This window comes from Oryza brachyantha, chromosome 7, assembly GCF_000231095.2.
Source record: "Oryza brachyantha chromosome 7, ObraRS2, whole genome shotgun sequence".
In the NCBI taxonomy this organism is placed as follows: domain Eukaryota; kingdom Viridiplantae; phylum Streptophyta; class Magnoliopsida; order Poales; family Poaceae; genus Oryza; species Oryza brachyantha.
The window spans coordinates 13534298-13554159 of NC_023169.2; the positions used below are offsets into that span (position 1 = coordinate 13534298).

General features: G+C 42.3%; 4 protein-coding genes across 4 annotated transcripts; all 4 read left to right on the forward strand.

Moving 5' to 3' along the window:
- Positions 1-559: 559 nt before the first annotated feature.
- On the forward strand, positions 560-4131 carry LOC102719218 (transcription factor UDT1). The gene is made up of 4 exons (XM_006657750.3): positions 560-1117; positions 1299-1469; positions 3364-3540; positions 3682-4131. The coding sequence occupies exons 1-4, from the start codon at positions 848-850 to the stop codon at positions 3757-3759; spliced, it is 696 nt and encodes a 231-aa protein (XP_006657813.1). The 5' UTR covers positions 560-847; the 3' UTR covers positions 3760-4131.
- A 1591-nt stretch (positions 4132-5722) lies between these two features.
- On the forward strand, positions 5723-11722 carry LOC102719502 (probable V-type proton ATPase subunit H). The gene is made up of 12 exons (XM_006657751.3): positions 5723-5792; positions 6005-6048; positions 7229-7354; positions 7837-7939; positions 8023-8095; positions 8678-8743; positions 8812-8929; positions 9033-9194; positions 9501-9626; positions 9721-9846; positions 10436-10615; positions 11193-11722. The coding sequence occupies exons 2-12, from the start codon at positions 6019-6021 to the stop codon at positions 11439-11441; spliced, it is 1359 nt and encodes a 452-aa protein (XP_006657814.1). The 5' UTR covers positions 5723-5792; positions 6005-6018; the 3' UTR covers positions 11442-11722.
- A 2157-nt stretch (positions 11723-13879) lies between these two features.
- On the forward strand, positions 13880-16274 carry LOC102719782 (organelle RRM domain-containing protein 2, mitochondrial-like). The gene is made up of 4 exons (XM_006657752.3): positions 13880-14136; positions 15497-15565; positions 15668-15774; positions 15959-16274. The coding sequence occupies exons 1-4, from the start codon at positions 14016-14018 to the stop codon at positions 16052-16054; spliced, it is 393 nt and encodes a 130-aa protein (XP_006657815.1). The 5' UTR covers positions 13880-14015; the 3' UTR covers positions 16055-16274.
- A 1452-nt stretch (positions 16275-17726) lies between these two features.
- LOC121054932 (histone H4) lies at positions 17727-18383 on the forward strand. The gene has a single exon (XM_040525978.1). It carries the CDS (start codon positions 17813-17815, stop codon positions 18122-18124), a length of 312 nt encoding a protein of 103 aa, XP_040381912.1. The 5' UTR covers positions 17727-17812; the 3' UTR covers positions 18125-18383.
- The last annotated feature ends 1479 nt before the right edge of the window (positions 18384-19862 follow it).

Here is a 19862-nt window from a genome sequence, read left to right on the forward strand (position 1 = left end):
ATCGAAACAAAGACAAATTTTAAAGTTAGTGTGGTACTGAGGTCTCTGATACGAGTGATGGATTATCTTTTTTGGATCATTATTTAGGTTGTGGATAGCACTCATAGTTCCTCTATTTCTCAAGGACCCTTTTCAAAGATGGAATGGCCTAACCCAATAAAGGAAGGTTAACGTACGCGGTGCCAAATGATGTGATTATTGTCTTAGATACCGCGGTTAATGTTTCCAGAAAAACACGACGATAATCGCTACCTACCATGCAATAATCAATCTATATAGCACAGTTTAACACCAAAACCACACCACCGATTTTATTTTAAAAAATTAAAATAAAATTTATACATTTTTTGTAATTATCACGATCATCACCGATAATCCAGAAACCACCGGCGCAGAGATTCGGTGAAACCCAGGCAAGGACAGGAGGACAGGCAAGGACAGGAGGACAGGCAAGTGAGTTCGCGGAGCTCCCCGGCTTCACTCTCAGCAGCGTCAATGAGTCAAACGGCGCAACCACCGGGGGAGGCATCCACTTCCCATCAATCAGGTGCCGCCCCCAACCAACCAACTCCCCGGGAAGGAAACCAACAGAGAGCATCTCTCTCGCCTCGCCTCGCCTCCCCTTGCGTTCGAGCCCTTCCTTGCATTGCTTTCTCCATGAGATTCCCTGGACTCCTCCTCCTCCACCTCCTGGACCTCCCCCATCCTTATAAGCCACCGCAAGCGCAGCCCCGGAAGGAACAGGAAGGCGCGAGACCGTTTCTTGGGTGTGGGTAGCTGTGGCGCTGGTGGTGCGGTGAGCCTTGTCGTTCGGTGGGAGGCAAGAAGGGGCGGCGGCGGTGCAGCGATGCCGCGCCGCGCGAGGGCGACACGCGGCGGCGGCGAGGATGGGGAGGAGGTGAAGGTCGAGGAGGACTTCGTCGACTCGGTTCTGAACTTCGGCGCGGGTGGCTGGGGCGAGGAGGGCGACGACGGGGAGGAGCAGCAGGCGGCGGCGGCGGCGCCGGCGGCGGGGAAGGAGTTCAAGTCCAAGAACCTGGTGGCCGAGCGGAAGAGGAGGGGCAGGCTCAACGGCAACATCTTCGCGCTCAGGGCGGTCGTGCCCAAGATCACCAAGGCAAATGCTCACCGAGTTCTTGCATCGATCCCACAACCTCCAACAATCATACATGAAATCGCTTATAATTTTCCCAACAATCTTTTGATTCTCTGAAACAAATTCATTTCTGACAAAAATCGTGATTGCTTCGTCAGTGAGGAATTAAAAAAATGGACATCATTTTTTCCTGCTGTTCCAGATGAGCAAGGAGGCTACCTTGTCGGACGCGATCGAACACATCAAGAATCTTCAGAACGAGGTTCTCGAGCTGCAGCGCCAGCTCGCCGACTCGCCGGGTGAGGCGTGGGAGAAGCAAGGCAGCGCGTCGTGCTCTGAATCCTTCGTCCCCGCCGAGAACACCCATTACCAGGTACCAGCCACAGCCACTGCTATGGAGTATGTTCTCCATCAGAGTAGTTCAGAGAGCAGTGCCGTTTAGAAACCCACCGTGCATAAATGTAACTCAAATTTTGATAAACCAATGCCATAATCTGGAAAATATGACCAATCAAATTTAAACTATGATTTTTTTATGAGAGGGGGAGAAACACATTCTGCCCACTACTAGGCAAATCTCTGGAAAATTTAACTTTTTGACGTTCTTACGGGTGAGTGGCAATCACAACACTTGCGAGAGGGACTAAACCCTACTGGTAAAGAGTGGCAAAAGTTAAAAGCCCAGCAAATCTCCGGTAATCAAATCAAGTGATTTTGGCTCATCAGATTTGGCACCAAAGGAAGAAAAAGAGAGTGCTGCACTATTACAATTTCTTCGAATACAAAGCATATAGATGTTTTACATGTCTTGACCAAAAAACTAATGTTACATTGGTCATAATCTTCACTGTAAGAGCTTGAGCTGCCATAGTAAAATATGTCTAACAAAATCTGCCCCATTCCCAGCTACGCTGCAAAACTAACCACCTGCTAGTAGTAGTTCATCGTTTCTCAACACCATCTTGATTTTTAGTCACAAACAAGCCATCCACCCAAATGTGTGCTGTGATAAAAGGAGCCATCACAATTTACCTTAGAGCCGGTTTAGATCTATTTGAAATAACAAATGGCAAATGACAAAAGTTTTAGTGACAAAAATTTTGGCATTATATTTTTGCAACTTGGTGTTTAGAGGCATGCAAAAGTTGCCATTTTTTTGGTAAAAGTGAGAGGTGGTCCGCATCCCTATGCGCTTTTCGACGAAATTTGCTACTCTAGACTGCCAAATGCCAAATGCAAAGTTGCCCTTTTCTTACCCTAGTGTTTAGATCCATTTTGCCAAAAAGTTCTCCAAAATGACAAAAAACTTTTGCCACCGCATCCCTATGCGCTTTTTTGACGAAATTTGCTACTCTAGACTGCCAAATGACAAATGCAAAGTTGTTCTTTTCTTACCCTAGTGTTCAAATCCATTTTGCCAAAAAGTGCTCCAAAATGACAAAACTTTTACCATTTTAAAGGATCTAAACAGGGCCTTAGAATATCTTGCTCTTGGGACGCCATTTTCCCTGCACATGAAGCTGCAGGTCCTTGCTCAGCTTCTAAAATTACATGCAAAAGTACAAGGTGCTTTGAGATATATCTGACCTGCTTCTTTCACTTTCACCTGCATTAGTTTTCTCTAGACGACCACCATTGCCAAATAAAAGCACATAGTAGCAATTTCTTGTTCTCCATCATCTTCCATACATGCTCGAGTACCTTTCGGAAGATATCAAAAATACATTGAGCAAGATAGTGTGATTTAAGATTACCAATACTTGTCAAACCCATGTTTACTTTCTTTCTAGTAAAAGTTTCCAAAAGTGCTTGATTTATATCAGCGGGGAATTTGCAATTTTGAGATCATCAAGGTTTGAACATGCAGCGGAAGAAAACAAACTGTTGTATGCGTTAGTAATAAAGGACTGCAGATTTCTTCCTTCACTATCTCTCCATCATCTCCCTTCAGCTGTTTGATATAGTTTTTTCCTCTTTCTTTCTAAGGCAAAACGAAGGCTAATCTTCTCAAACGTTTGATGAATTTTTGGTATGGTAGGCTAATCTTCATATTCATTGATCAACAAGTAGACGTGCCATGCATTTTTGTGAGATTTTTCAACTCCTATCCAGAAAGAGCTTAATCTCAGAAATGCCTTAAGCTAACAAAGTTTTAAAAGGCTAAATAACTTAAATCAGTGGATACCAATTCATCACTGTTTTTTCTGCCAAAATTCTGCTCTGATATATGATTCCTCAAAGGCTCAACATGCTGTATGTGTAAACAGGGTCAGGTGGAATTGATTTCTCTGGGGCCATGCAAGTATAACTTGAAGATCTTCTGGACCAAGAGGGCAGGCCTCTTCACCAAGGTGCTGGAAGCACTCTGCAGCTACAAAGTGCAAGTGCTCAGCCTGAACACCATATCATTCTACGGCTATGCAGAGAGTTTCTTCACCATCGAGGTAAATTCAATAAGCCATATGCACAAAAGGTTCTTGCTGCGACACAAGATTGTAGATTTCACTGAACTTTTATACCCATTCTTGTTAGTTTAGTCTTATTGATAAGTTGCACATTCACTCTCTCTCTCTATATATATGCAGGTGAATGGTGAGCAGGATGTTGTGATTGTGGAGCTGAGGAACCTTCTTTCCAGCATTGTGGAGGTTCCAAGCATCTGAGACGCTCTGACTACAATAAACTCACAGAGCTCGTATTAGAGTGCACACATATGTTTCTCATATCTGGAAGAAATAATTCCAGTAGCAGGGTCTCTGTGTAGGGAGAATACAACGGTACATGTCTGACTGAATGACTGACTGATAAAACATAAGAAAGAAAAGGACTGAATGGTGTGCTGAATTTGAACAGAGCGGCACAATGAACTTGCCGTTTCTGAACCGCGTCTCTGTTCATTGCATCTTCTTGACGAAATGGATGTTTGATTCGCTGTTATTTTCAGTTAGGCTCTTGAACTTGCCCCTGGTGAAGTGTTGATTTAATACAGGTTATCGTTCTACCGGGTGGTTAATAAATTATTAATCGGATTAAAAGTTCGTTAATGCTTGGATCTGTAACATTCAGCAAAGACGACTTCATGCACTGTAAATTGCGAAGATTTTAACCGAACTCACATCCTGATCCTAGGCTGCTTTTTTCTCTATACAAAATATTAGAGATGAAAGATTATTTGATTTTTGACAGTTATTTAATGGTATAGATAATAAAATTAGTATTACAAAGTTAAAAAAATAATTTAGCAAGTTGAGTATATATAGGCCACGTTATAGAAAATAGTTAAGAAAACATGCAGAAAAAACAATAAATAATCCGGATAAATGACTGCAGTCTAGTCGAGAGCGAAAGGAGAGAAAGAATGAGCCACCTCGCATGAAACAGGAGAGGCATCGTCCAGTACATCCCGCCGCAGACGCTCCGCTGGAGGGCCGGACAGACTGCTTCCTAGGCAGGGATGAAAATGCTACGGATAGTTTTCGAGTTTGGGACTGTTTTCGAGCTTATATAGTTTCGGTTCGGATTTTTTTGATTCGGATTTAAATTCGGATTTTTTTATCGGATACGGATTCGGATATAATAGCGCTTTTATTCGTCGGGTAGCGGAAACGGTCGGAAACTATTTGAGATTTTTTTCTGGATACCCGTAACATATATACTAGCCCACAAACCAAAGTTCATTAAAGACCAATAGCCACCAGTTAACCCTAAAAGCCCAATAGCCCATTACGTGCTTGCTGTACGGTGTACCAAAATTCATTATGTGCTTGCTGTACTACGGCCGAGAGCGAGAGGGCAAGACTGAGACCGAGTCACAAGAGGCAGAGGGCGAGAGACTGAGAGCCGAGAAGAGGGCACGCCGTGCCGCCCTTGTCCTTGCCGGCGGCACGCCGCGCCGCCGCCCCTGCCCCTACTGGCTGCCACCGTCGCCTGTCCCCAGGACCCTAGGCGTCGTCGACGTCCTCGCCGCCCTTGCCGCCGCTGCCCATCGTCTACCCGCCCCTACCATCGGCGTCGACTCGCCCCTGTCGTGGTCGATCGTCGCCAGCCGTCTCCACCTCCCCTTCTCTGCCGGCGGCGGCGACTCACCCCTGCCGTCGTCGATCCTCGCCAGCCGGGTGGATCCCCTTCTCTGCCAGTGGATCCCCTCTCCTTGCGCATGTGATTGAAATGCGGTTATGTACTGAGGCAGTGACGTGGATGGTTTTTCATAATGTGCTGTATTGGAAGTGAATTGTACAATCATTTTTCTAGATAAATAATAAGATATATCTTTTCGTTGATTTTAGAAGTTTGGTTTGAGGGATTTTTATAATTTAGTAATCATTCATTACCGTATTCGCTCCATTTCGTATCGGTTCCGTATCACAATATTCGATTCTCCATCGGTGGCGGGCCACCGCGACGAAGAGGTCAGGAGAAGACAAACAAACGAGCAAGGAAAGAGACGCTTTGAGATTCGGGCGGCTAGGTGGCAGGCAGGAGCAGCGGAGCACGACTCCTCCACGTGGCCGTGTAGCGTGGGACCCACCCACCGCCACAAGGACTCGGCCACTCGTCTCTCTCCCTCTCTCTCATCTCTAATTGTTTTTGCCTCCCGTCTCTCTCAGATCTCTTCTCTCTCTTCCTCTTCCTCTTCTCCTCGCTTCCCCGTCGCCGCGAACCTCCCGATCCCTCCTCCGCTCGCCCATCGCGCCAGGTGAGCCACCGCCCCCCGCGATCCCCTGCTGCCCCTCCCCTCCTACTCGCCCGAATCGCTCCCTGTCGCTCCCGTGCGCGCCCGATCCCTGCGGTTTTATTTTTTTTCTTTCTCGCGTGGGGGATTCTGCGGGCTTCGATCGGATCCGCGGGCTGAGGGCACCCGGCGGCGGTTTGATCTGATCCGTGAGTGAAATTTGTCTGCTCTTGCAGGTGGGCTCGCGGCGATGGATCACGCGGAGCTGACCACCGAGCAGGTGAGTGCTTCGGATTTTGCCTGCCCTCGCGGATTTAGCTTTGCGCTGCTGATAACCTGTTTTACTGTTGAATTGTCGATGCTTGTAAGCTTACATGCGTTAGCGTTTATGATTTGGTACCTGCGTGCATTATAGTAGATTATAGGTATCATTGCGCCATATAAGGGACTCCCTTTGCGATCAATCAGTGCAAACCAGTGTGGTATTCGAGTGGAAGTAGATGTGGCTGTGCTTGGAAGTGAGCATATTTTTCATATATGTGTCTTGTAACTGAGCAGAGCTCATGCCAGGAAATTTCGACGGAAGTAAATTATGGTGTAGTGGTATTTTGAAGATGATGAGCTTTTTCCCCTGTCACTTCCATGCCTGGTATTGTGTTGCACTTTAGACTGGCATTTGAGTCATGCTTTTGTCCAAATAGGCGAATACAACTGTAAGCACTGTGATTTGATCACGTGTAGTTATGTCCAACCTAAACTCTTGTGATCTTTTTGTTTAGCTAAAGATAAAAGGGTAGACTGTTTCATTTTGGTCGGCGTATTCCAGGATGGAATCAGCGATCATCCTGTTAAGGATGGTTAACTAGACTACCAAGCTTGTATAGTATAGTATTGGGTCAATTATATCATCATATCTGACACTGTCCTTCATTAGAGATTGGACAGAGTTTTGTTCTGCTTCCACAGAGATATGCATTTGGTCCATGGATGCCTCCAAATCTTATTAATGTGCCACACTAACATGCAAAGTTTGCTTTTATTGGATGGAATAGCAGACATCAAATCGGGATTACTTTCCATACTGTAATATTGTTCTTTTACCTGTTGGACAAAATCCTCCTTTTTCCTCGTGCCACAAATAAATCCTGGCTCTAGGCTAGGCAACAGTGAACCTGTTGATACGTGTCATATCATATATATTTACACATAATATGTTTTATGGATTTTAGTGTTAGCCTGTTAGGCACTGAACTATAGATGCTATCTTATTTGTGTCATTCAAATTCATGTGAAAAGTATAAACTTTTAACATTGCCTTGCCCCAAAACCTGTCTTGTTCCTTGTGAGATAGGCCTGCTTCCATGAAAACTTCTCGAGCACAGAAGACTTTTTATCTGCATTACATTTTATGGTGGAATACTTGATTTATACTGATATGGATTCTGGGTTTGCATTTCAAGGTTCTCAAGAGGGATATTCCATGGGAGTCATACATGGCAAATAAGCTGATTTCTGGGACATGTCTTCAGCTTTTGCGACGTTATGATCACAAACCAGAAAGCCAACGAGGTCCTTTGCTTGATGAGGTTAGTGCCATTGTCATGATGTCATCATTAATTATTTCTCTGGGTAAATGATTTTAAGCACCATTATGCGATTTTTTCTTAAGAAATTTCAATATTTAGTTCTTACTGTGATCTGAAATGTTTTAACTGGTCGAGTTTAGATCTTAATGTCACAACTGGTCTCTTTTTCCTACTCTTGTATATGTCTTTACGGACACTGGTTTTCTTTGTTTCTCATTGTGTAAATTAAATAGGTTTGAAATCATGTGACATGGTGGGTCCATGTTACGTCATAAAATTCTTTTAACTAGTTTCCATGGCCATCTGCACCATGTATTAAAGAAGGTGTGCAGGGATCCAAAGATGGGATGCACCAGAAATGTCCATTCATGGCTGTCCATAGTTCTCCAGTTGTTCTGTTTTGTGCACTTCTGTTTGGCTAATTTGGTGATTTGCATTGGCAACTGTTCCTTTGACATAATGTCTGCTGGAAATTCTTTTAGGATGGGCCATCCTATGTTCGTGTGTTTCTGAATATCTTGCGGAACATCTCCAAGGAAGAGACTGTTGAATATGTACTTGCCCTGATTGATGAGATGCTTGCAGGTGGGAAGCTAGTTATTGGCAACATGGCTAAACAAAGCTCTTATGATGAGTTACATCTGTTAAATAATTATCTTTGTTTTCAGCAAATCCTAAACGAGCAGCACTGTTCTATGATAAATCTCTCTCTGGTGAAGACATCTACGATCCTTTCCTAAGTTAAGTATTCTTTCTATAATTTATGTTCGTCTATTATTAGTTGCCATAATTCAATCTTATCTGTAATCTAATGCGTTATAAAGATAAAAATAAACCAACATAGGACGTGGCAGATTTCTTGTACATTTTGAAAAGGCATTATCATGAGAAGAAGACATTGAACAATTATTGAATTGGTCTAGCCTACAGTAGGATAGGATCATTGTATGGTGGCTATAAAAACAAAGAGATGAAAAGTTGATTATATAATTGTTGTTGTTATCAACATTTGGCATAGTTCCAGATAGTTACTTGGATGCGTTCTCCCCATTGTGCTGTTATCCTAGATGGGTATGATTTGAGAATGCCAGATATTTCCTCCTAACCTCAGTTATCTCACATTTATACGCAAACTTATGCCATCCAAGATCTTAGCATTCAATCCTTGGCAACTAAACCATGATATCAACTAAGCACATGATTTTTCACCATCTTAATTGGGATGGCTCATCCAGTTTAACTGCTCACAATCTTTGCATTTTTGTCCTTATATAATTTGATCTCTGGCTGTTATACGTGGCTAACAAAATTATCATTTTTCAGATTGCTCTTGAAAGGTAACTGGTTCGTGCAAGAAAAAAGTTGTAAAATATTGACCCAAATAATAAGGTATGTTATGTCCATATCCTCTTGTTTGTGGTCTTGTTCTGGATAATCTAATTTTGCTGTGATTATAGTGCACGCCCCAAGATTCAGAATGGCATAATTCCAAATGGAGAGGCTTCAAATTCAAAGAGCAAGCTAACATCTACTCAAGATGTGTTAAGAGGTTTGGTTGATTGGCTCTGTTCTCAGGTCAGAACCTGCGAAATGGCCTAATGTATTCTACCCTTTCATATGCTATTCTATGTAACTAGTGTTCAAGAGTTCTGAACTTTGAGATTGCTTTGTTTTGCAGCTGAGGAATCCTACCCACCCAAACTGTTCTGTTCCAACTGCTATGCATTGCCTTGCCACTTTGCTGAGAGAGCAATATGTTAGAGCTTTATTTGTTCAGGCAGACGGTGTAAAACTGCTCATTCCTTTAATTTCTCCAGCTTCCACGCAACAGTCAATCCAGGTAAATGTTGAGTCCTGTAACAGTATGTAATGGAATCAGGCGAAATATTATGCCAGTAACAAACGCTGGCCTCTTCTGTGCCCAATCGCTCATGTTCTTTTCCTTGATAGGATGCATACAACACTTAGCCTTCCTTTTCAACACTGATGAAGTGATGAACCGCTTTAAGAAAAAAGATATTAACCATTTTTCAGATGTCTCATTTAACAAGATAGTACACCAGAGAAAACAAACATCACAGTTCTCTTATATTTACTTTGTGAACTAATTTTCTCAACCTCCTGCTTACCCTTGTGTCATTTGCAGCTTCTCTACGAAACTTCCCTCTGCATCTGGCTTTTATCCTTTTATGATGCAGCAGTTGATTATTTATCTACTACAAGGGTCATGCCAAGACTTGTAGAGGTTGTGAAAGGTTCTACAAAAGAGAAGGTGAGGTTTGAAGTATTGTCGTTTTATCATGTTGTCACAACTTCTCTGTATCAGAAATACCAATTAAATTATGCTTTTCCGAAAATAATTGTAGGTTGTCAGAGTTGTTATCATGTCTATCCGTAACTTACTAGCAAAGGGTGCATTTGCTGCCCAAATGATTGATCTCGGATTGCCGCACATAGTACAAAATTTGAAAGCTCAAGCATGGACTGATGAGGTGAGGAGCTTGCCAAGCCTTCTGAATTTTCATTTTTGCATTGACAGAACATAATTCATGAGATCTTTATATCTGAAGCTTAGTTTGAAGCAAATCTTTTTTGAAATGCAAGCATATCCTTAAAAAGTCTCCTATCTGAAATAAATACCCTTTAGAAGTCCAGAATAATAAATGTTGTTTTTATAACTTTACTTCAAACTGTAAGCTGCAGCGCTTCTATATTTGTGGCATCTTGCAATATTACCAAGTACATGAATTTGCAGTACCTTTATCCGATAAATTTGGGGGTTACTTCCTTAGCATATTAGCACTTTGTATGAGTATGACTGAAGAAATTATGTTTAGTTTTTTTGAAACATATTTTAACATGCTTTATGTGTGTGTCTATATATATATATATATATATATATATATATATATATATATATATATATATATATACTTTTAGAATATTTTTAAAATCACACAAGTGCAAATCCAAAATGGCTGTATCTACATTCGAATTGTCAAGTCAATCTACTCGCATTTTGATCTTGTATTGTTTTCTCTTTTGAACTGACAACCTTCTTTTTACCACCTATGCACTCAGGATTTATTAGATGCACTGAATCAGCTAGAAATTGGACTCAAAGACAACCTGAAGAAGTTGAGTTCATTTGAGAAGTACAAGCAACAAGTTCTTCTTGGCCATCTTGACTGGTCTCCAATGCACAAAGACCCAAGTTTCTGGCGCGAAAACATTAATAATTTTGAAGAAAATGATTTTCAGGTACGCTTTGTCCTTTATTGGACGGGAAATATTCAAATGGTTATCTTATGGAACTTCAGTAAGAATATTGGAGATTCTTTATGCTTGCACTTGTTTCGGGCATTCCTGGAGCTGATGCACATACAATTCAAAATGAATGCTCAAATGCTAAGATCCCTCTTTAGCATATATTCATACCTTCAGCTTATATTTCAAATAATGTGGTTAATTAATCTTATGATCTTTGCTTTCTTTTGTATTAGTTGACCACATGATTATACAGGATAGTTTAGCCTAAACTTAGACACTAATATTTATTAGATTTATTTGTATTCCAGTATACTACCACACATCAAATGGTTATGTTTGCTCATCATGACTCGTAGTTAGCACTGATCAAAACGTTTCCTAATTTTGTTCAAATAAACAAAAATAGGTTAATTCTCCATATTTCTTTATGAATGATTAACCATCTGCCGCTCATGTCTTGAGATGATGAGTAGCAATGTGACATGTTTGGAGTAAGTGATATTTCAATGGCATACGTGGAATCAAACATTATTATTATGAAGTAACACCTTCAACTTCAATGTTGCAGATTCTACGTGTGCTTATGACAATCATCGACACATCAAGCGACACAACTGCTCTTGCTGTCGCCTGCTATGACCTCTCACAGTTCCTCCAGTACCATCCTTCTGGACGCATAGTGGTGGCAGACCTGAAGGCGAAGGATCGTGTCATGAAGCTCATGAACCATGAAAATGGCGAAGTGAGGAAGAATGCCCTACTTTGTGTGCAGAGGCTTTTCCTTGGTGCGAAGTACGCGAGCTTCCTGCAGACTTGAGACCGAGACAGGAACTCATATGAAGTTTTGTATTTATGCTTTAGAGCCAGAGAAACCCCAGACAATTTGTCATAAGTGGTGAAACGAGAAAGGCAGACCTCGAAAATTCATGTCTAGTATATCCTGTTATTTGATTTACTGAACCGATGTATAATAAATAATCAGCCATTCCTTGCTCGATGTAATAAAGTGTCACAGAGCTTGATTTTTCCTTTCCTCTGAAGATGTTTTTGTCCGAGGAAGCACGCACGTGTCATGTATAATATTTCCAATTTTTGTGATCTGGTTGTTTCAGCCTTGTTACCTTGCGACTCACTCATTTTTTGTAGATTTACTCTTGTGACTTTGCCTTTATATCATGAATTTATGTCTTTATATCATGAAATGAACGAATTAGTAATCATGGAACCTTGGAAAGAGACATTGTAGATTTCCAACAAAAGTTTGTCGACACAAACTTGTTGCAGCTCAAAACTTCGTGAGAACCTAAACTAAATATCATAATATCCTTAAAAAGAAGTTGACCTACAAAAAAAAAGAGTAAATAACTTTAAAATATAATTATTGTATCAAAGCTATTACTTCGCTACAATTTTGTATTAATATTTAGCAAACAAGTTTATCCTAAACTGTAACTCTATTGCTCAGTGGGTGTATTATACGTCCGACTTACATCAGCATACGTATTACATGTGTTTGAAAACGGACAAATAAAGTTGCAAATTCCTGATAAAATCTTAATCAAATATCAGTATCTGAAATGTCTAGCAACACATTAGCATACGTAAATATTTAGTCAAGACAGAGAGCTTTCAGCTTGGAATAAGTTCAGATATCATCCCCTTAATTTTACGTCGAGTCTATGAAATATCTCTAAACCCCAATACCAGAAATCTTAACCCCTCAAGTGTTCAAAACCATGTCTATTAAGTCCAAAGATGGTATGCATAATTTTACGTCGAGTCTATGAAATATCTCTAAACCCCAATACCAGAAATCTTAACCCCTCAAGTGTTCAAAACCATGTCTATTAGGTCCAAAGATGGTATGCATAGATGGTTTCGTTGATATGGCATACTGGAGAGCTTTCAGCTTAGAATAAGTTCAGATATCATCTCTTAACTTTACGTTGAGTCTATAAAACATCTCTAAACCCTAATACCTGAAATCTTAGCCTCTCAAGTGTTTAAAACCATGCCTATTAGGTCCAAAGACGGTATGCATGGATGGTTTCGCTGATATGGCATCCTGGTTAGCAAGGAGAAAATTTTTAAAAAATGTGGGACCCACGTGTAAGTCACATGTTAGCTGCAAGCTTTTCTCTCCCTTATTCTTCTCTCTTCTTCTTCCTCTCTCTCCTCTTCCGTGCCGGCGTGGGCGGCTGCTACAGTCGACGGGCTGCGGACGGGTGGCGCGCGGCCGACGAGCTAGGGCGTGCAGGGTGGAAGGAGTCAGTGCGAAAGACGACGATGGGGGTGCATACGGCGACGGGCATGAGCGCCTTGAGCATCTGGATGAAGGAGAAGGAGAGGTAGATGTAGGCGGAGTTGGAGAACCAGAGCGAGAGCGCGTACAGCACGGCGGAGGCGGCGTAAAGGCTGGGCGTCATGGGCGGCAACGCCGGTACGACGACGACACGAAGGACACGGACGAGCACGACGACGAGGAAGGCGCAGAAGGCCATGTCGATCATGGTGATGGGAATCCACTACGAAGATAGTTGTTTGTTTCGTAATTTATAGTTCAAAGAAACATTCAGAAAAGCTGCCGCTTCGTGGCACCAAAATCTCTTTGCTTGTTTGCTGTTGTGTGTCTTGCCGTATTAGCTACAGCCCACGCAAACCATCCAGCTACAATCAAATTTGCTAACAGTCGATGCCGAGCGCCACGAGGAGCATACCGACGGGAAGCGCGGGATGTCGCCAAGCTCGACGAGGCCACCAGCGATCTTCGCGAGGAGCTCCGACGGCAGGTCGAACCAGCTTGTGGCGGCCATGGTTGCCGCTCACCCGCGCCGGCCGCCGCTCGCCCGCGCTGCACCTTGCTCGCCCGCGCCGACCACAGCGCGTCGTCGCCGCCCGCGTCGGTCCGCCTGCCACCGCCTCCACCCCTGCCGGCAGCGCTCTGGAGAGGAAGAAGAGAGAGAGGAGAGAAGGGAGAAGAGACGGTAAAAAATTAAAAAAGGACACGTGAGACTCACCGAACGTCACATCAAAAACCGGTGTTAATACTGTCGAGGGATCTTTTTTGAACGGATTTATGAGTTTAGAGTACATATTTCTTAAGGCTAAAGGACGAAAAATAAACTCGTCTTTAAGTTAGGGATCTATAGTGGACCTTTTCCTTTCAGCTTCGCTGGTCTATGAGCCCATAAAAATGCCCAATAATATTCGGCCCATCTTAAAGTTTCACTCTAGACTTCTCGAATGGTCTCGAGCACTCGCCTGCGCTAAACCCTCCCCCGTCGGTCGCCGCAAAGCGAAGGGGAAGCCCTCCGCTCCGCTCCGTAGCGCCGCCGCTCTCTTCCCCACGCACCATCGCTCGCCGGCCCGCTCACCGGTCACCAGTAGCAGCATGGCGGCGGCCGCTGCCCGCTCCGGGTTCCGGCGGATGTTCTCCGTCTCGGGCTTCACGCCGCCGCCTCCCCCCGCCGCCCGCCCCGCGGCGGAACCGTGCAACAACCTCTTCGTCTCAGGTTGCCGGATCTTATGCCCCCGTTTCACCGTCTTGTCTCTCTCTCTTTTGGGCCGCGGAGCCCTCTCGTTTGCGCTCCTTGCCCCGCGCCCTGCCTTAGTGGACTGTTTCATTTGAAGAATTGAAGTATCTGTCTGTGCTAGAAGTATATTGCTGAACTTCTGCTGATTTTTGGAGCAATTTTGTGTTACACTGCGTTGTAAGAATTTCAGAATTAGGGCAAAGTAGACTTTCTAACATTCCAACTTTCAATTTCATATTCTTTTGCGAGATAACTTGCACATTGCCATGGGAGCATCACAATAGAGCATGCATGAAGGATATATTAAATATGTAATCCAGCAATAAAGCCACAGATGAATCTATGTCATAACCAAATTAATCACCATTGCACCACCGAAGCCAAGTCTATGGAAAGCCACCCTTTTTTTTTTCAGTTCGGTGCAAGTGCAACTTTGCAACCGATCATGAGTGGTTAGAAAAGATCATCAGACTATTGCAAAGGACATAATGATCATAAAATGATTGATTACAAAATTAATAGATAGGATAAACAAAGTGATGCTGTTGAGAATATTGATCTAAATATCAACTTTGGATTTATTATCAACTTTTGGATTTATTACAAAATTAATAGAGAGTCCTTATAGCATGTATATATGCAACAGAATACTTGTGAGTGGTGATCCTCTAATTTTCATATTTTAGCTGCTTAATTAAATAGCGAATATAATGTTTGCTTCAGAATAAAAATGAAACCGTTACTATTTTGTAGACCAGCTAATTTATAGGATGATCAATTTGACTCGACGGTCTGGTGCATTATTTTTTACCTAGTTATATGTCAGAAGAAATTAATAAATTAGTCAATAACTAGTTAATTTCTTCTGGGGCCATGTTTTTAATAGGCAAGGTTTCAGAAATAAGCAAGTGTTGATATTTGTACTTGGTGAATACTTGAAATAAATTTATCGGTCGAGCCTATATGAGAGGCGTTTTCCACTTTTCCTTGTAATTGTTTAATTGTTGGCATCTTCCTTGGGTTCATCTTTGGATGTTAATAATCCATCTGGTTTTTTATGGCATAATTCATATTCTTTTGAGGTGAACTCAGTGAGATCTAAATGTGCCCAATAATTGTTTGATGTTTTCTTTGAAATGTTCTTCTCTTTAAAGTTCAGATAAGATCAGCACAAAATTTATAGCCATATACCACAGCACAGTTTTGCATGGTTTTGACTTTTGAAACAGTGAGATGCAAAGTGCAGTTTATTGTTTCGTTTGCATGAGGCTTCTTTTGGGCCAAATTTTGAACATAGCTGTATACTGTGGTAGTAACTCTTAACATGGTACTTATGCAGGGTTGAATAAACGCACGACATCTGAGGGACTTAGGGAAGCCTTCTCAAAATTTGGTCAGGTTATTGAAGGTATTTCCCTTGGTTTTAACCTCTGTAGTTCTTCCCTCTTTGTAATGTTCCTGATTCCATTCAATCAATTGAAAGTTTAAAACACATCGCTATATGGTGCAGCTAGAGTAATCACTGATAGAATATCTGGATACTCCAGAGGATTTGGGTTTGTCAAATATGCAACTGTTATAGAAGCCGGTGAGGGCATAAAAGGCATGGATGGAAAGGTGAGTAATTCTATTAACCACCTAGGATGTTCACAGTAAAAGGCTGTGTTACAGAGGATTGGTAGGGTACACAATTGGTCTTCTCATGGAGATGGAGGCATCAAGAGATGTGCCAATGTTCTTATTCTGCATTGTTGCTTTTGATAGTTTTGAGCTGCTCCTGACAATAGTGTATACTGTGTAGTTCCTTGATGGTTGGGTGATATTTGCCGAGTACGCCAAGCAGAGAGAAACTCAGCAGCCTGCGCAGCCATCATCTGGTTACCAATACTCGAACTAATTATAGTTGCCTCTACTAGCATGATTATTTTCTATTGTTTCTAGAGGGAGATATTTTAGTGTGCACGGCATGAACTTCCCTTCTGGCTATAAATTTACTGTGCCGTTTTTGTTGGCTACTGCCTATTAGATGACTCTACTCTGTCCACTTATGTAACTACATCTGTCACTACTGTGTTGTTGGCTACTGCCTATTATTAAGCGACTACTCTGTTCGCTTATGTAACTTATCGCCAGTGGCTTATGTAACTTATCTGTCACGCCGTTTTTGGTCAGTAGCCAACAGAGTAGTCGCTTAATAATATTTAGAATTAGATCCTACTAGCTACTCCCTGAAAAACAAAACAAAGAAATCGTCTTTGGTCAGTGAACCAACTTTTGCCGAGCCCCGGTTCCTTGAATGAAGCTTGACCTTCCTAGTCAGAGGCTTATTCCTTTTTGCACCCTGCCCGCTAGCTTCAAAGCGGATTGCTACCTAGCCAAGGCAGCTTGCTCCTAGTGACGGTCGTTACCTTTTCAATAGCTCCCATCTTCCCAAACAGGTAGCTTTCCTAGTCCTTAGGATATTCCTTTCTCTGGAGAATCACGTTCATGATGAAAAATATTATTATAACTATTTCTGCTCCCACCCAATAGAAAATATGAACACTATTAAATCTCATGTGAATGATATAACTATATGTATAGAGTTTGTACTTTCTGTTAGAAGAGAGAAGAAATATGTATAGAGGTGTTTCTGCACCTTAAATATGAAGGGAATAGCTACACCACCTGATAGTAGGATAGAGGCTTCATATATATATATATATATATATAAACTTTGTACACATAAATTTTATGCATGTAGACTTCATACACGTAAATTTTATACATACAAGCTATATATATAATATACACACATGTATTTATATACATAAAATTTATACATGTAAACTTTATACCCATAAACTTTATACACATAAACTTTGTACATGCAAACTTTATATATGTAAACTTTATACACATAAACTTTGTACATGCAAACTTTATATATACACACATACATACATATAAAAATTACATATACATAAAAAGTTAAAAAATTTATACATGTAAAATTTATATGTATAAAGGTAAAAAAAACTTTACACATATAAATTTTTTAAAAAAACGTTGTTTTAGGTGGGGTGTCAGCCCACCGACTTGCTGGGCCTGGAATTGGGCCGTCCAGGGCGCTCGCTCCTCCTTGCTGGGCCTGCAACGAGGGGAGGAGGAGGAGTAATTAGACCTTTCAGAAAATGTGCCCATCCCAAAACCAGAAGCCCAGAACTGCGTTCACCGGATCAGCAAGCAGGCTAGGCCAAACAGGCCGAAAATGGCCCAAAACATGCGGAACCCGAGCCGCCTCGCTGCCGTGAACGAACCGCTAAAAATTTCCGACGACTCTCACCACAAAACGCGAAAAATTTCCACGCGATTTCCACTTCCACCCCCGCGCGCGCGCGCACCGCGCTCCACTCCCCCAAATCCAAACGCCCCGATCCGCGCCTCCACCGCTGCTCCATCCAACGGCCAACGCTGCCCCCCCGCACCACCCACGCGGACCGCTCCCCAATCCGACGGCTCCCCTCTCCCCTCCCGACTCTACATATACCCCTCATCCCCCAACCACCAACTCGAAGCCATTCCATCCAAGTCGCCACCACCAAAATCAAATCCGCCAGTTCCCTTGCCGTCGTCGCGGTCGCCGTCGTCGGGAGAGCAGCGTCGTCGCTCGAGGATGTCTGGGCGCGGGAAGGGAGGGAAGGGGCTGGGCAAGGGCGGCGCGAAGCGGCACAGGAAGGTGCTGCGCGACAACATCCAGGGGATCACCAAGCCGGCGATCCGGAGGCTGGCGAGGAGGGGCGGGGTGAAGCGCATCTCGGGGCTCATCTACGAGGAGACCCGCGGCGTGCTCAAGATCTTCCTCGAGAACGTCATCCGCGACGCCGTCACCTACACCGAGCACGCTCGCCGCAAGACCGTCACCGCCATGGACGTCGTCTACGCGCTCAAGCGCCAGGGCCGCACCCTCTACGGCTTCGGCGGCTAGACCTCCATAACCACAAGGATTTCTCTGTCTCCGTGTCGCGTCGCGTTGCCTTGTGTAGGCTGTAGATGTGTTGCTGTGCTCGTCAAAGATTTGCTTGTGCCCTTGATGGCGATCTGGTTTGTGATGTAGTGCTTGTCCTGGATTCGGCAACAAAGAACTGCTAGCAAATGTGTTTGAATTCACCTTCTCGCTGTTTCTCATGGTGGTCATTGTGAAACCAAGAAGAGGAAAAAAAAAAGGAGCAACTAACTTCCATGGTTCCAAGATGTTATTTTGATTCATACAATCTCTGTTCTAAAATAAGATTATTTTAAGTTATTTTAGTTTGTTCTAAAAGTTCATTTTAGAGTAATAGTTGCATTTGGATTTTGTGAAAACAAAAAATTAATACATTAAAAATAGATGAAGTAGGCAATAGTTGTATTGTGATTTGATAAAGTGGGATATATTTTGGTAGATGGAGCAGGGAATAGTTGTATTGAGAGTTCTTGAGCTTAAGGATGAACTAGAAATTGCATGATGCTAGTGAAAAACTTGAGATTTTGGAAGAAAGGAATTTGAGTTACCATTGTGATTCTAAAGAAGCTGCAGTCTTCACAACTGAAGATTGATATTATAGTTTTGTCAGGAGAGCACTTTAGGCTGTTGGGAGAAAACAAGAAACTAGAGGCTGAAATTGTCAATCTGAATTAAGAAATTGCTTCAGATAGACAACAATTTGAAGAGAGACTGTCTCATAGTGATGCTTAAATTGACAACTGCTGATGCTTTTGAGAAGTTTCTGCAAGAGAAAACATCCAACAGTTAGGTGACAACCGAGTTTCAGGAAACAATTGAAAGCACCAGGATCAAACTTGAAAATTTTGTGAGGAGACATTACTCATCGAGAACAAGTTTAAGCAGCTGGAGGAAGTAAACTCTAAAGATGAATGTACAATCAAGAACTCTCTCATGCTACAGAGAGGCTTTCAGAAGACAGTTCAAACACGAAGTTGAGATTCTTGCATTGAATCAGGTCACTGAAAAATCTGAAGTCCAAATTGGAGAGCATTGTTCAAGAGAAATAGTTGCTTAAATCATGGTTTACTGAACTAGAGCAAGTTGTGGAGTGAGGCAGGAGAATTTCCCCTGAATAGCTAGATGCCATGAGAAAAAAGAAAACCAATAGCAAGCATTTAGCAAATTAGATTTGTTTTTTCTTCTAATACACCATGATAGTACAAGCTTGGGAAGTCCTACGACTACTACCATGTACCATTAATGTGCTTTTCTTCTTTGATTCTTTCCTTCCCGAGACAATGAATGTTGCTGAGATGGTCGGGGCGGAGCGCTTGTCTCGCATGCCCCGCCGCATTTGGGGATTTGGCACAAATGTCTCACGAATTGTGATACCAAATCTTCAGCATTATCAATTTTGCCACAGGTGGGTGATCTCATCCTCCTACGTTCACGGGTACTCTCTGAATGTTTATACTTTGGTATTGATTAAACGATATCTTACCATATTGTCTAAACTAGATAAATACATATTTTTTTATAAATGTGTTTTCCATCCTTTTTACAGTTAATATTCACCTTAATTTGATTTCACATATGGCTATCTATATAGAATAGTTGTTTCTTAGTATTATAAAGATTAAGCGGCAATTTGTAAAATTTAGAATGGATAGGGCCATATGCGTGATGATATAAATTCATCACCATCACTACATTCTTATAGGGGAGTATATGTGATATT

Coding starts and splice junctions, on each gene's coding strand:
- LOC102719502 (XM_006657751.3), top strand. CDS start 6,019: ATGGATCACGCGGAGCTGACCACCGAGCAG. Junction 7,940..8,022: donor GATTGATGAGATGCTTGCAG/GTGGGAAGCTAG, acceptor CTTTGTTTTCAG/CAAATCCTAAACGAGCAGCA. Junction 8,744..8,811: donor ATATTGACCCAAATAATAAG/GTATGTTATGTC, acceptor CTGTGATTATAG/TGCACGCCCCAAGATTCAGA.
- LOC102719218 (XM_006657750.3), top strand. CDS start 848: ATGCCGCGCCGCGCGAGGGCGACACGCGGCGGCGGCGAGGATGGGGAG. Junction 1,118..1,298: donor TCGTGCCCAAGATCACCAAG/GCAAATGCTCAC, acceptor CTGCTGTTCCAG/ATGAGCAAGGAGGCTACCTT. Junction 3,541..3,681: donor AGAGTTTCTTCACCATCGAG/GTAAATTCAATA, acceptor ATATATATGCAG/GTGAATGGTGAGCAGGATGT.
- LOC121054932 (XM_040525978.1), top strand. CDS start 17,813: ATGTCTGGGCGCGGGAAGGGAGGGAAGGGGCTGGGCAAGGGCGGCGCG.
- LOC102719782 (XM_006657752.3), top strand. CDS start 14,016: ATGGCGGCGGCCGCTGCCCGCTCCGGGTTCCGGCGGATGTTCTCCGTC. Junction 14,137..15,496: donor CAACAACCTCTTCGTCTCAG/GTTGCCGGATCT, acceptor GTACTTATGCAG/GGTTGAATAAACGCACGACA. Junction 15,775..15,958: donor TAAAAGGCATGGATGGAAAG/GTGAGTAATTCT, acceptor TATACTGTGTAG/TTCCTTGATGGTTGGGTGAT.